Source organism: Argopecten irradians, chromosome 9 (genome assembly GCF_041381155.1).
Source record: "Argopecten irradians isolate NY chromosome 9, Ai_NY, whole genome shotgun sequence".
Taxonomy (NCBI): Eukaryota; Metazoa; Mollusca; class Bivalvia; order Pectinida; family Pectinidae; genus Argopecten; species Argopecten irradians.
In genome coordinates, this window is record NC_091142.1 from 39,533,496 (window position 1) to 39,550,984 (window position 17,489).

A 17,489-nucleotide genomic window follows, 5' to 3' on the forward strand; every position below is an offset into this window, starting at 1 on the left:
GAAAAGATTGTTAGGTATTTCAAATTTAAGTGCTTAGATTGTTATACATCAATTGTTAAGAGGTTGGTTATGTATTGTGCATGATTTAATTAATCATACATGTATATATAGAGACAAGAAGAAATTAAATTGTGTTGATAAAATATGATAGGAGACAGTTAAGATTTTAGATATGGCTGCTACAACTGCACTGAATCTTATCTGATGTGGTGTATTGCTACTGTAGACAAGAATTTTGTGGTCAAATTTGCTATTATTAAATATAAGTTCTATTTGCCGTTGAAAATTCTTTGAATCTCTTTGTGGGTTTTTGTAAATGTTGAAATAATTTTAAAGCGGTGATAAAATTCTGGTATAGATTTGAATCTATAGAAGATGAGAGGTTTGGTATATATAAAGGGCTCCAGATGGTGGGTGATATTCTAGTCTGTATGTTGTATATAAAGCATGTGTTAGGGTAAATAAACATGGTATCTACTGATGTAAATTGTTATAGGGAAATGTTGGGGGGAGGGGGGGCATGGGAGCAGCTAGTCATCCTACACTGCATAGTGGCTCTAACTACTGGGGATGTTGGGGTACTTTACCACACTATAGCCACTAAAGCATTATGAAATCTTGAAATAAATAATAGATTGTAGACTTTGCTATCAAAACACAAAGAAGAACTCTGCATTATGGAATAGTACTCATGGTATTGACAAAACTAATTTTTTGATGGTAACATTTCATTTGGCTGTTTTCTTAAAGCTAGTTTGTTTTTTGTTTTTTTTATTGAATACTGTTGGAGGAGTTTTGATCAAACCATCATCCTTAGGATAGATCCAAGCCCTCAAGTGAGGACTGAGGAAACACAATGTACTTCCTTTCATAAAGCATGGTGTAAAGCTGTATTCTCCATATTATAATAGAATACTTTCCAATGAACATTGATTAGGAAACCAAAATGTCTGCCTGTGGTTTTAATCAACTGTACACCAACACATGCCTGCTTCCATTAAGTACGGATGTTTCTATGGTCCTACTACAAATGATTTGTTCTGCTTTCTGTAATCTAAGCATGTTATCATTGTCAATAGCACACTCTGTTGTATATTAGCTAGAAAAATACACCCACCAACAATTGATGGCAGTCATGAACATTCAGGATAAAAACTGGTCGCCTGTCAACATCTGAAAGCTGTTTCAACATCAAATAGATGTCTAGGTAATCACAAATGAGCATGCAGTTAATGATCATTTATTGTTAAAATCATTTCAGAGTGTTTTGTTTGTGTTGTAAGCTGCCGCACAGAGCACCTGCTCACTGCATTGATGTAGATACTGATATTGCTCCTAGACGTTGGTCGTTGATAGTGTTGCTCCTAGACGTTGGTCGTTGATAGTCAATCATGATGGCCTATATTGACAAACTTCTGTAAACAATATAGCATAATGATGCTTTAACAATGCTTTCTGTAAATGGATCTCCATGCCAACATGTCTCAGTTCTATAGTCATTAAGGTATTTTATCATTTAATGTAAAAATACAGGTGTTCTGGATTACCAGGGAGCCAATTGGTGGAACGAGTTGATGGTCTCTGTAGTAAAGTATACAGGACAGGTTTCTTGTTTTGGCCGCCTCCATCACAGATGTAGATTTTAATCTCATTAAAAAATTCATAATGATGCAGATTTTTATTTACATGTACTTTAATGCTCTATAAGTTAGCTTGCCAAGTCGGTTGAAGACTGAAGGCACTGACGTTGAGGACTACGCAACATTTATTTAACAAGGCAAATGTTTATAATTCTACAAAGTATGTTTACCCATAACATCAAAATAAAAATTCTAAATTTGAAAAGAGCTGACGTAGATTGTACTGTGGTATTTTGTCTACAGATGCTAAAAGCTCAATATAAATAGAATATGATTGATACAAACCAAGTCAACACCAATACACTCCCTCAAATGACGGAGTTTTAAAGTCATCTTCCGATGGCTGGACTTTATAAGCGAAATATGCGATAGCCACAAATGTCCACATTTGACCATTGAAATACTTGTAATACCTATCCATTTAATGGTATTGCTTTGGGGTTATAGTTGACACAATCAGTTTAAATTCTTGTTACTGAAATCTTTTGTGTGTCCGTCAGCGTGGTAGGCAAGTGTGTGTCTAGTTAAGGATGATATAATCTAAGTCATTCAATGTCAGACGTAGTTTACCTCTAAATTAGGGCTGATTTTAAAGTTTGGAATCCTAATAAAAGTTGAAGTGTTTGTTTGCGTTGATTATTAGAGGTATAAAAAGGTGTATAAAGAGTGTGAGATCGGTGTGATTGGCTTCTAAGTCTGTCTGCAGGCTAATGTACTCACTCACTTCTCAAGTCAAGCTTGTTGGTCTGACAATTATTTTCACTAACTTTGCAAATTGAGAAAATATTTCTTTATTCTGATCTGGTAGCCTGCCTTTGTTTTGTTAATATATTAGAATTAATGCCTATCTGAATAGTCTATATTAGGAATGTTTTCCAATTCACACATAACAAACCTTCCCTAATCTTATACTTCTGTCCTAATTCCTTGCAGAAATATATTTATTCCATTTGTAACAACAATATTTGATCACAATTAAAGTGCCCTATATGATCATCAAGTTCAACAACATGTTTCAGGGTCAGTCGAATGCTTGTTGAGTGTGGACAACTGCCTTTTAAAGTACAAGCTGATTTATGATCATGTCAGATAAGTGGTCAATGAAACTATGTAAAATCACGATTGTCTCTTAAACTATAATGTCCTGTACAAAACCTGTTAAGTCCGATTAGGGTCATGAACAAGCTGAAAGGCAGATGTATTGATGCTCAAGCAGGCTTAGGACAGGAGTCAATATAAGGATGATGGGATGTGGATTCAGCTTTCCTTACATGGAACTAAATCCTGAATGACCTTTTGACCTCTGTGATTGAGTGTCAGAAGTGTCATTGAGGATGGTTCTCCAAGGTTTAAGGGGATTACAAGCACATATTGTAAAACTGTAAAACTTCACATTCTTTAAAGCTTTGGATGTTCTAAAGCGAAAAGGGAATCCGTTCAAAGGTGATAAAGGACTGGTTTGGTTCATTGAGTTGAAAAAGACATGATCATAATAACTTAGCCATGTTATCATTTAGAGCTCTGTTAGTTGTTAAATTACCCCCAATGAAGTTTGAACCAAGATTACTTTCACATTTGCGATCAGAATTCAAATATAAAAAGCCATTTTCAATACGTTCATGACCTCATGCAGATTCTGTTGTTTGGTCAAACTCTCAGAGCTGATGATAAACATTATTGTTGGAATTCGTTTCGGGAGATAAAAAGTATCGCATATTCCACCCACCCAGTGAAATTAACAATAGCTTAACTTTGACAGAGAAATTAAGTAGTTCACTAACAATACCGTAACTTTGACTGTGATAAGCGTGATTGGTTTCACCTACGTGAAAGTAGAAATGGAAATATTTGACATTGTGTGTTAGTAAATGAAGTGTCCAGCAGCCCTAATGTTACCATACTGACCAAGATAAATGACCGCTACATTGGTCAAACATCCTAATGGGTGTAGGAGTGGAGAGATGACCATTGTGTGTCCTGCGATTGTCACAGCGTCTGTCACTGTTTGTACTGACCAATGCCAATGTTGACTCAGGTTACCTATGGAGTCTTTATCTGTTGTCGGGAATCAATTTATATTATTGCTTTCAACTGTGTGTTTGTTGTCGTTGTTTAACAATCTTACTGTACTGACATGACTTCATTGATACCGGGTGTTATAACTGGAAGTTTGACTTCCAAATTCAACAATGCAATATAAAAGAGGTATGGACTAATTAAAACCACTGTGTACCTAACAATTACACTGTGACCATTGTACACTATGTATCTACGAAGCTGAGTACCACTGTGTACCTAACAATTACACTGTGACCATTGTACACTATGTATCTACGAAGCTGAGTACCAATGTGTACCTAACAATTACACTGTGACCATTGTACACTATGTATCTACGAAGCTGAGTACCAATGTGTACCTAACAATTACACTGTGACCATTGTACACTATGTATCTACGAAGCTGAGTACCACTGTGTACCTAACAATTACACTGTGACCATTGTACACTATGTATCTACGAAGCTGAGTACCACTGTGTACCTAACAATTACACTGTGACCATTGTACACTATGTATCTACGAAGCTGAGTACCAATGTGTACCTAACAATTACACTGTGACCATTGTACACTATGTATCTACGAAGCTGAGTACCAATGTGTACCTAACAATTACACTGTGACCATTGTACACTATGTATCTACGAAGCTGAGTACCAATGTGTACCTAACAATTACACTGTGACCATTGTACACTATGTATCTACGAAGCTGAGTACCAATGTGTACCTAACAATTACACTGTGACCATTGTACACTATGTATCTACGAAGCTGAGTACCAATGTGTACCTAACAATTACACTGTGACCATTGTACACTATGTATCTACGAAGCTGAGTACCAATGTGTACCTAACAATTACACTGTGTGACCATTGTACACTATGTATCTACGAAGCTGAGTACCAATGTGTACCTAACAATTACACTGTGACCATTGTACACTATGTATCTACGAAGCTGAGTACCAATGTGTACCTAACAATTACACTGTGACCATTGTACACTATGTATCTACGAAGCTGAGTACCAATGTGTACCTAACAATTACACTGTGACCATTGTACACTATGTATCTACGAAGCTGAGTACCAATGTGTACCTAACAATTACACTGTGACCATTGTACACTATGTATCTACGAAGCTGAGTACCAATGTGTACCTAACAATTACACTGTGACCATTGTACACTATGTATCTACGAAGCTGAGTACCAATGTGTACCTAACAATTACACTGTGACCATTGTACACTATGTATCTACGAAGCTGAGTACCAATGTGTACCTAACAATTACACTGTGACCATTGTACACTATGTATCTACGAAGCTGAGTACCAATGTGTACCTAACAATTACACTGTGACCATTGTACACTATGTATCTACGAAGCTGAGTACCAATGTGTACCTAACAATTACACTGTGACCATTGTACACTATGTATCTACGAAGCTGAGTACCAATGTGTACCTAACAATTACACTGTGACCATTGTACACTATGTATCTACGAAGCTGAGTACCAATGTGTACCTAACAATTACACTGTGACCATTGTACACTATGTATCTACGAAGCTGAGTACCAATGTGTACCTAACAATTACACTGTGACCATTGTACACTATGTATCTACGAAGCTGAGTACCAATGGTACCTAACAATTACACTGTGACCATTGTACACTATGTATCTACGAAGCTGAGTACCAATGTGTACCTAACAATTACACTGTGACCATTGTACACTAGTATCAATGTACTGTGACCAGCTTGTACACTATGTATCTACGAAGCTGAGTACCAATGTGTACCTAACAATTACACTGTGACCATTGTACACTATGTATCTACGAAGCTGAGTACCAATGTGTACCTAACAATTACACTGTGACCATTGTACACTATGTATCTACGAAGCTGAGTACCAATGTGTACCTAACAATTACACTGTGACCATTGTACACTATGTATCTACGAAGCTGAGTACCAATGTGTACCTAACAATTACACTGTGACCATTGTACACTATGTATCTACGAAGCTGAGTACCAATGTGTACCTAACAATTACACTGTGACCATTGTACACTATGTATCTACGAAGCTGAGTACCAATGTGTACCTAACAATTACACTGTGACCATTGTACACTATGTATCTACGAAGCTGAGTACCAATGTGTACCTAACAATTACACTGTGACCATTGTACACTATGTATCTACGAAGCTGAGTACCAATGTGTACCTAACAATTACACTGTGACCATTGTACACTATGTATCTACGAAGCTGAGTACCAATGTGTACCTAACAATTACACTGTGACCATGTGTACTACACTATGTACTACGAAGCTATGAGTACCAATGTGTACCTAACAATTACACTGTGACCATTGTACACTATGTATCTACGAAGCTGAGTACCAATGTGTACCTAACAATTACACTGTGACCATTGTACACTATGTATCTACGAAGCTGAGTACCAATGTGTACCTAACAATTACACTGTGACCATTGTACACTATGTATCTACGAAGCTGAGTACCAATGTGTACCTAACAATTACACTGTGACCATTGTACACTATGTATCTACGAAGCTGAGTACCAATGTGTACCTAACAATTACATACACTGTGACCATTGTACACTATGTATCTACGAAGCTGAGAGTACCAACTGTGACCTAACATTACACTGACCATTGTACACATTATTACAAGCTGAGTACCAATGTGTACCTAACAATTACACTGTGACCATTGTACACTATGTATCTACGAAGCTGAGTACCAATGTGTACCTAACAATTACACTGTGACCATTGTACACTATGTATCTACGAAGCTGAGTACCAATGTGTACCTAACAATTACACTGTGACCATTGTACATATGTATCTACGATTAGTATGTGTACTACAATCAAATGTATCTACGAAGCGAGTACCAATGTGTACCTAACAATTACACTGTGACCATTGTACACTATGTATCTACGAAGCTGAGTACCAATGTGTACCTAACAATTACACTGTGACCATTGTACACTATGTATCTACGAAGCTGAGTACCAATGTGTACCTAACAATTACACTGTGACCATTGTACACTATGTATCTACGAAGCTGAGTACCAATGTGTACCTAACAATTACACTGTGACCATTGTACACTATGTATCTACGAAGCTGAGTACCAATGTGTACCTAACAATTACACTGTGACCATTGTACACTATGTATCTACGAAGCTGAGTACCAATGTGTACCTAACAATTACACTGTGACCATTGTACACTATGTATCTACGAAGCTGAGTACCAATGGGTCCCTACATATGTTGCTCTCCTTTGAGCTCCTTCAATCAATGCAATTGTTTTTCCTGTTCCTCCCTCTGCCCTTCATTGACTTGAGTATCAACCTTAGCTATAATGACTTTGGCTATGTTAACGTTGGTTATTGACCTTGATGATTAACCTTGATGGGGGAGGAATGAAAAATTTAATGAACTTCTACTATTGTAATGGTCAAGTAAAAATAGCGTCTTTAGATATAACTGTATCAACCCCTGAAATTTCAAAATGTACTGTTCCAACCTCAAAGTTAGACGGGTTCAAAATGTGTTAACAGTGATAATTGTGTGGATTTAAGCTAAGATTTAAGTGTACCTATTTAAATCAAGAACAAAAAGTGACCCTATGTTAAGTATTGATCAAAGTTCTTTTCCTGTTTATATTTCTATCTGTAGTTTACTTTGTATATTCTCTATGTACTTGGTATTTTGAAAGTAACACTGATGAGAGACAGTCACAAGGACCAGGATTAAAGTCCTGGCAGGGGAGGTAATCCAGAATAATGTCCATTCCAATCGATCAGAGGGTCAAAGGTCAATAGGGATCAATGTTTGACAAAGAAATTCTTTATTTTGGTTAAAATTATTGATTATGGATAATTCTTAATTCTGTCGGTTTTGTTCTCTGAGCTGTTTGTGTATTCCTTTTGTGTATTTGTGGATTAATAGCTAGAGATTCTTTAAATTCACAAGTGCTCCGACAAGATGTTTATTTGACTTCGACATGAAGGTCACTAGATGACCTCTAGGTATACCAAAGGTATGGGAAGGTGTTGGAATTTTGTTCCTGACCTGTTAGGGACACCTCGGGGGTCCAAACAGGTAGGTCAAACCAATCACTTTAATAGACTACAAAAGTATACAGGTATATGTAGATGTGGACAAATGACCTCGACCCATTGGTAGTCAATTTACACCTGTATACCTATCGATTAGGGCAGTATTGTTGGTTCCCATGTACTTAAAAAATGATACGAGATACTTAATACCACATGAAATGGATTACTGGTGATCTATGGATTTTATGTGAGACAAAAAATATTCAAGAAGTAAATTTTATCAAACATTTACACAACAATAACTTTGCTCTATTAAGTTTATGCAAATGTGTTAAAATTTAATGTTGTCAAAGAAAAGAAGTTTTGTTCATATTTAAGATTATATAAATCTTAAAAATCTAAGAATAGTCTCAAAACGAAACAAGACTGACACTATAAATTTTGAAGAAGTCAAGACCTCTTGCTGAGAAGTGAAGTGAGCCCTCAGCCAGGCTATGAGAGCTCTCTGATATGTATAGAGCTGTTCCATTGACAGTTTACCTGTTCAGGTACAAGATTATGAGTTCTCAACATCTCATCTACTATCTTATTCCCTGCAGTAATAAATTTTTCAACTTTATGTTTTCTGCTTTGTTTAGTAACTCCTGACATTTATAAATACCTGGGAATGACAATCTCCAGTGATCTACACACTGTAACTGAATTATACAGCTGAAACATGTTTTTTATTTCACACACCAATCTTGCTTGACATTATTTTAAGGTCAGGAGGTGAGGCTAAAAGGTCAACATTACACAGAAAGAGTTATCTTCCTTGTTTTGAGTTATCTCCCTTTTTATCAGCTTATTAGTTAGAATCCTTGAACAGATCATATTGAGATTCTGAGATTAAATTGAAGATAAACTACACCAGAGTGGTACTTATCCTTCCCTCATTCCCACATGTACATGTACTATATTTAAAATCTAAAAGCAATTGAAATTGTGAAATTATCTCCCCTTGACAATATTCAAACTGATATTGTTTATGTTTCACACTGCTGCTTTTTATAAATATGAGATATATGTCTGTTGTAAAATTTATGTGAAAATGATCGATGGCATTCCAATTGATTTGATATTTTTTAGAATCAATTATCAGATATATTTCTAATAAAAGTATTCAATGATCAGCATCAAAGAGATGTTTGACATCAATGCGTTGTTTACACAGGTGTGACATTTTGCAGACGTGTAGGATAAGCACATATTGCCCTGGGATACAGGTACAAACAGGGAGATAAGCAGTGTTTTACACAACAGAGAATCACTATTATAGTCAGGAGAGATAAGGCACAGAGTCGATGACCAGTCATCACTGATTTAAATCTGAAAATCTGGTCACAAAGATAATGGCACTTTAAGATAATGGGGACAGGCAGCTAAAAGTTGGTGGTAGGGTTTTACATTTTGATCACAATCCTGATAGTTATAATTATTGAGTGGGTGGTGCGTAGGTTATATATGGACATTGTGTGTATTTAATTTTTTTCTTTTCATTTCTCTAAAGAGTGATGAGGAGGGGGGGAGTGGGAAGAGGAAAATGACGATGAATTATTTTCCATTTTTATGACAAAAACAGCTGGCAGACGGTGAAGTTAAAAAGTGTGTTATAGGCCTATTATTTGTCATTGTTCTACACTAAACCACAGGTCTTTTTGGCTTGGTGAACTACATCTCCTAATTAAGTTATAAAGTTAAACCCTATGTAGGTATGTCACACCTGTCAGTCTGTATGTTAGGGTTTAAACCACATCCTACCATATAATACCTGTTGACTTTTAATTACTCTGGTCTGGTACCATGGTAACCACAGAAAGCTCCAATAGCCTGCTGTCCTTAGTTTATTGAACATGTATAAATGTCTGATAGTCTGCCTCCTCTCCTCCCAGACTATAATACAATCCACAATTAACCAATTTTACATTTTTCCTTTTATAACCACGACTACCAGTCACTTTTGATTCGTGTTTGTGACAATTATGTTCGCTATTCAACCTCAATGGTGAATTATTTAACAAAATTATTTTCCAGTAGCCTCCGGAGTAAAATGTAGTCATTTATTATTGAAACAGGTGCATGTTTACTATACAGGTAGTCTTCAGGTCACCAAGTTAATTAGGGTTCTCTTGGAATCGCTTCCCTTTGTCTCAACCCTACAATACTACATGTATAATATCTGATTTCCTGATGAAAGTATTTCTCAAATCATCACTTAGCATGTTTTTCTGACAGGAAACTTCTCGGAGGTGTGAAAATGATTAAACACAGTTACAGTACAGTCATTCATGCATGTTTAAGGAGTTCCTCAGAATGTATTTGTGAGATAAATGTGGGTTTTTCTGCTCAATATTTACCTGTTGGACGGTGAAATTGTAACCCCCTTATCCCACCCAGAAATGAGCACAAGGGACGACACAGGCCTTGCCCCCAAACATTACAGGACGCCGCCATCAATGGTGTAATCCCACCTCCACAATAGAGAGTTTGTGGTGCATTAGTCCTGTGACACAACCCATCTAAACTTGATTCTATTAAATCTTCATTTCCGTTGATTCTGATTAAATTCAGGTGTTTGGAGTGTATCCTGTGATGCCTCGTTAGGTCTGTGATACAGGTGTAAATTGTCAGCCTGAACAGGACACCTGGTCAGTCAGTCTGTTCTTAAACGGGTGACATCATACTCAAGTTCAATAACTACCCAAGATGATATGCTTGTTGTCATTTATGTGAAAGTAATAAGAGATAAGTTTTCAAATATTTATCTTTAAAAATTGAACATTGGATAGATGAATGTTTTCAATGTCATTAAATGTCAATTATAGAAAAATAAATGACATATTTAAGGTAGCATACATCCTTAAGTCTTGGTGACATCATAAGGTAGCTTGCACCCTTAAGTACCCATGGCCATGCCACTGGTAATGGTAGCATACACCCTTAAGTGTCAATTACACTATACAATATAACATACACATTGAAGTTCTGATAGTTCTCAAAATCACAATATTTATCCATAAAATCATATGCAAATGAGCATCCTTCCATGTAGCCTAATTAATCTAATAACTTTATTAATGAACAGGAAGTTTTTAATATTCAGGATTCAAACATTAACAAGATGGGAATTATTGGAATAAAAAAGAAGAGCAGAATATCTGCTAAGCGTCCTAGATCTTATTTAATTTCAAGATGATAAATTAACAAGTCTATGAGTAGGAAAGTCAGCGACAGAGATCGTTAAAAACGTCAATAACAATTGGCATCACATGGTGAAAGTTTGTATTTTGATTGGCTACGTCAACTGCCTGTCTACAAATATATCCCGTGTGCTAATTGTCTCCCTTTTTTAAGTCACTAACGGAAGTCTACTTATGTCTCATAACATCTGACGATTCGAAATTAAGAAAATTGGCATCAGATCTGGCTGAGCCTTTGATGTGGAAAATTGTCGTTAATTTGTTGCAGTTTGTAATAATTATCTAATGGCTAGGAAGTTCATGTTTATAAAATTACGCAAGTGAAATTATATACATCATTAAGTTCTTTCCTTGTTAATCACTATAGCGATATTTAGGTTACACCTCATGTGGCATCCATGAATCATGTTCCTGTGTTTGGATGGGGCTGGGTAGGGGAAGTTTCGGCTTCTTCTTACAGTTGCAGGATGATCTCCCCTTAGCTTGAAATAGGAAGCTCAATTTCATTCAGAATCCAGATATAGGTTAGGTGAGTTTCTATAGAAAGCCTCAAACATACTATATAGACACTTAAAACTGATATAAAGCTCAATATCATTCAGAATCCAAATATCCTTTAAATGAATCCTAACTTTAAAAGGTTTTAAAAAATAGGTGAGTTTGTAAAAAAAAGTTTAAACCTATATAAAGTGGCAGTGACTGTTAGTAATATATTAAAATAAAAAAATAATAATAAGGTTTTGTCCGTATTTAAGGTCAACATTCTGAGGAATTGTCAAACTCTTGTTTCTTTCTTTGTGTTGTATTTGATCTCCAAGAGTCAACAAGGTAGTCGTCTGTTATAAAAGCTGGAATGTTTAAGTAGTAGAATTAAAGCCACTTTAATTGTGGGTTTTACAGCTCACTAACAACAGCGTGAAGTCATACTGTGTAGAGACTGACACTCCGCAGATGTAATTTGTACCTACATTTGTTTACTTTCATACACCGATATATCAATAAATGACCTGACTTACCCCGAATGTCAGGTCCTGTCACCCCTGTCATATAATTAGACTGGTCTACATCAAAGGAAAACAACAACTACATTCAAATTATAGGGGAATCAAACACACATTATTGGAGTATTTGACTTGCATTGTATCGTGAAGATGTGAAGCCATTTTGTTTAGTATATTTCTAGTAAAACGGAGAACTAGCTTATGATGATTATGACTCAGAGAATGTTTAGAAATTCTAAGTATCCCATAGGTAGACAAAAGTATGTAATTATAAGCTTTGTTCATGGAGCAGAAATGACTGATTATACTTCCATATAACATATACATCACTTAATCCTATACCTATCATACTATAGATGTCTAAGTCTTTAATGTATCTGCATATTACACTACATCATTGTTGTATTGTTGTGGAGTAGGATAATGACAAACTGTTAGACCGTCTGTGGGTTGGTAGTTTTCTTCCTGGAACTCTCATGTGGAATTGAATTTGTAAAGTAAATTGAATTTCTCCCAGCTTCACAGAGGGATGATACAAATTAATTATGATTAAGGACCTAATAGAGCTATATATTATAGTTATGGTGGGAACTGAAAATAGCTTAGACATCTGTAGCGGTGACCTTTGGGGTCATGTTGCTGTTAGAACCTACCTGTTATGTAAATGGAGACATGAGTCTACATGCTACCTGCAGTTTTACCATGTTACCTGGATCCTTAACTCGTTACAGGTGCATCTGTCTTATTACATGTCTATCTGTCATCACCTGACAGGTATAGCCAGGCAATTGAATCATCACAGGTTAACATAGGTACTTAGCCAGGTAAAAATGGACAAAACTGACCTTTACACTCGTACACACGCATAGTCAGCACTTCCTATTGTTGTCATTTAAGAAAATGAATAAAAAAATAAATAAATGTTAAAATGTATTCTCAGATGTATCATTATCACCATAAACCTTACGGTAATTATGTGTAAGGACCTGTGTGTGGGCCAGCATTACCTCCCTTTCAAATTGTCACACAAGGGCAATTCTAGACAATAAATACTTAATCAACCCTGTACATGAAAGTGGATGTAACGGGTATCTCCCTTAACTCGATCACAATGGGTGTGATACACAGCTGATAATCAGTATAGACAAAATCAAAGGGAAATTGATACTGATAGGTCTGGTAAAGACTTCATACAAGTTGATAGCTTTCCTTTATCATATTTGTTGTTTAGGAGTCTTAGATTATTTACCATTACTACAAGATTTCACCTTTTGTGTATTTAAAACATTAGAAGGATTATTAACACAGTATATCAAGTTATGTGATCATAAAGCCTTCAGGTGAATTCTTGGTATAACATCTATTTCGAGATGACAATACTTTTACCTTTATAAGAAGTAGTGAAGCTTACCTAATTTGGCTTGATAAGGTAATTTGTTGGTTCATCTACAGAATTATCATATTCTTGTATTATTGCTGTTTCGGTAAATCTCCAAGGCTATCACACATTTTATTCTCCACGTACTTGACCCTGACTGGTTATGCTGTTTCTGTTTTGATTTCCATTGATTAAGTTATCAGCATGTTAGGTGCAAATTGATATTGAATTTGTTCCCTCTCACAAATTAGGAAGCAATTTGGCTTTAGTTACGATAATACAGGTACAAAGTAATTGCTGTACTAAGAACGTTATGTTTTTGTACCTGTAAGTATACTAATCAACTGATAACATCACAAGCACCTGTTATCTGATATACTTATATCTGAAGTAATAATAAAAAAAAATAGAAAGAAAAATAGAAATGAAAAGAGAAAAGATCAATTTTGAAACAGAAAAAATTACAATCTTATCATTTTACTGATTGAGATCTTGAATTCACACTCAACTGCTCCTCTGTAAGTTTTAGTTGTTATACTTTTGACATTTATTGGTGTATAACAAATTACATGGGGTTTTCCTATATATTCAACATGGTGTGCACTGTTCTAATAGGAACTAGAATTATAACCATTTATCAGGTTGAGCCAGGTGTCTTCTCTCCAGATCATGTTATATAAGTGGCTTGTCACCTAGCTCATGCTTTATGCTGTACTGTACACTTAAACATCACAACACGATGTCATAACTATTGTCAACCTCGGTGTTATCAACTTAAATACATCTACGATTATGATTTTATCAAATCAGAATTAGAAAAATTTACATTTTATCTCGCAAAAACTGAGACCTTTATGAATGGAATGGGCATTAAATGCTTTCAAGGTTTGAATTCTAACAAAAAGTGTGTGTAAACTTCAAAGATATCGAGGTTGTAAATCAATGATAATGTAGCTGTGTTGTAAATTATATTAAAAATTCTTTGTGGAAAATTCCAGGATTATATACATCTTATATCCCGATGTCAAATTAGAATGAAGAATTTTGACATATGGGATGATGTTACTGCAACCTGGATTGGGCAAAAATTTTAATATCATCGTGATATTTCACTTCAGAGCGCTTGCAGACTTTGTGAGCACATGCAGACATTGCGATCACATGTAGAGATACGTGTACTTATGTTATATATCCTTTGGTATGTTACAGGCGTATCTTCGGGAGGGCGTGGCCCTACAACATCTAGGACAACATGGGGATGCGCTGGCCGCTCTCTCCTCTGGCCTGGCCCAGGACTCAGCCAATGCCCAGCTTCTGTCCGGACTCGTGGATACCGCCCTGAAGTCGCCTCTCAAAGGTAAAATCATACCTCAGTCAAATGTAAGGGGGAATTATAAAAGTTGAAATATCAACAGATTACCTTGTACCTTGAAGTCAACACCCCCTCCAATTCATTGCAATCTTTATTTAGATCATTTCTTACTTTCTCTACTTGAAGTTAAACTTTTATTTACGTACCCCTATAATTCCAGTAGATTCTGACTATTGTGTAGCTTTTGTTAGATTCAAAGTCTTTATTACTATTGTCTTGTTTCTTGAGTTTTAATCATGTTGATTAGAGAATGAATTGATACACTATAATCCACATGAAAGATTTCTATTTTTAATGTTGAAGAAACGGTAAGTGACGTTAGCCTTGGCTCTTTAATGTAGAATAACGGTTTATGTTAATGATTAGAAATTCTAATGAAAAACCTTTATTTGTTTTTGTAATTTACAGAAAAACTTGGGCCAGTATTCCACCAGCTACAGAAGTTAAAACTAAACCAGAGTCCATTTGTTATAATCTCTGTGATTGGTCAAGAACTTCTGGCCTCAGGTCATTACAGTGCTTCTGTGACCATGTTAGAATCTGCGCTGACCATCGGCACCTGCAGCCTCAAGCTGAGGGGGTCGGTGTTCTCAGCGCTCAGCAGTGCTTACTGGGGTATGGGCAAGATCGACGGTGCCATCACCAACATGATGCATGATCTGTCTGTGGCCAAGTCTTTGGGTAGGTATTCTGTAATGATTTCCAAATAAAGGTAAAAATTTATTTGAGCCATCACCAAGGTCATACATTGCATCTAAAAATCAATATTAAGAATAAATACTTAGATAGAACTTTACTAAAATGACATGGAAATATTTCTTCAGTGCAAAAGAATAAAAATGTTTCTGAAATCCTCATCATCATGGAGCAAATCACCACTCTGGCCAACTCTACCCCCATTTCACCATTTCTCCAATGTTATGTTGTTATTGTAATATAAATAAAAAATCGAGATTAATTTGATATTTAATGACGTCCAATATTACTCAGATTAACCATAGAATACTTGATTGTTATTATCATCAATATTCCATTGTTCTGTTGGATTCTGGCCTAGCCTTACAACATGTTTACATATACTGGATTTATAGGCTAATCCATGGAGTGTAGGTGGGATAATTCAGGGTATACACCTTAATACTGTACCCGTGTGTACCCGAGCGTTAAAACGTTCCGATGGTCCTATAGATAAATCTCAGAGTCAATCCACGGTCGATATACTTCATATTAACACAAGATAGAGAAAGTTACGAGTATGTAATGAACTCGGGAGTTTGTGGGAGACCATTGACCATGTTAGTCACGCATGGCCGACTCTTCTGTGTAAACGATTTGGCTATAGAAAAATATATGGAGTATTGCGTGCTCTGATGATGCTGATGATGTAGCTATGACCGTTATTATAGTAAAGTATATTATTATCTATCCTGTATAAAGGTACTTACACACTTAAATATTTTTCAATCCTAAAAAGATGTGAAAGTGAAGAATAGCACAGAATTTATTACATGTCTTTATGAATCTGTTTACATTAAAATTTTGAATTTACCATTTCGTTAATTTGAAATTGTGCTCAATTTATGAGAGCTGAATTCATAAATAGAAATGTTTTAACTGATAATCAATCTTTTGCTAAATTTAAGACAAAATGTTTATAATGCTTCAGGCGTTGACTGCCCAGTCTATCACAAACCCTACTGATCAAATCAGAGATCTTTAGAAATTTCTGGAATTCCCAAAATATTTGACACTTTAAGTGACCATTGGAGAATGACTTGTATACACATTAGGGGCCTAACTTATACACAAAAGGGGCCTAATATAGACACAATAGGGACAAACTATTACATAATGAGTGTTATTGTCACAATACTAAAATCACACAGATGTTTAAACATTTATCTTAATTCTCTGTCGGTACAGATATCCCTGAGAAGTATGCATAGAATGCTCAACAAAGCCTGGATATGTGACTTACTGCTATAGGGGATAATCAGTTTAGGGGGATAAACATCTGAACAGGTCTCGTCTCTTTATAATATACCTATACAGGTACACAAGTTCCTGAGTTTAAATAGAGCAAGAAAAAAGCTCTTTTAAAAACTGTCAATTGGAAAATATATTTTGTAAAATATTGACATTCCGCTAAGAGTCCGACTGAATGGACTTTACGCTAGGGATAATGTTCATCGCATTGGCTAAATCTTTTTTCTTCTTCGTGTGAAAGATGGGGGTAAAATGGCGTGTTCCTAAACCCCTGAACTCTGTTAACGGAGCAGCCGGGCCGTGAAAACCGAGAGACATTGAGTCGTGTTAATCGTGTGGAGATCAGATGTAGTGACGATAACACGCTGACATATACCCGTACCCACACCTTGGGTTCATTGTTTCTAAGTTGGCGTAAGGGTAAAATAACTTGGTACTGTAACATGTAGCTAGCGCCACCTATACTACACTGACAGATGACAATAACGCCTTTCATTCTGATTTCCGTAATGTTACAAAAATAAAAATGTGTTCAGGCTCATATGAAGACTTACTTCCTATTTCCTGTCTCCTTGTCAATCATTTGTAACATTGTCCATTTGTCAATTACTTTGTATACATACACATACCCAAGGGATAGGTAAAAGTTTACAGATTAGAGATCAATTTTT

At 35.8% G+C, this 17,489-nt stretch overlaps 1 protein-coding gene and 1 long non-coding RNA gene across 3 annotated transcripts in view; one reads left to right on the plus strand and one right to left on the minus strand.

Moving 5' to 3' along the window:
* The window catches only part of LOC138332303 (tetratricopeptide repeat protein 28-like), an 83,653-nt gene that overhangs the window by 48,204 nt on the left and 17,960 nt on the right, over positions 1–17,489 (plus strand). For both annotated transcript variants that reach the window (XM_069280342.1, XM_069280343.1), the window contains exons 2-3: positions 14,670–14,817; positions 15,241–15,513. In XM_069280342.1, the coding sequence (XP_069136443.1) occupies positions 14,670–14,817; positions 15,241–15,513 (421 nt within the window). The remainder of the gene's footprint in view (positions 1–14,669; positions 14,818–15,240; positions 15,514–17,489) is intronic.
* The window catches only part of LOC138332307 (uncharacterized), a 58,269-nt gene continuing 56,164 nt past the window's right edge, over positions 15,385–17,489 (minus strand). Inside the window, exon 6 of the long non-coding RNA XR_011209805.1 lies at positions 15,385–15,522. This is a non-coding gene — a long non-coding RNA (uncharacterized lncRNA). The remainder of the gene's footprint in view (positions 15,523–17,489) is intronic.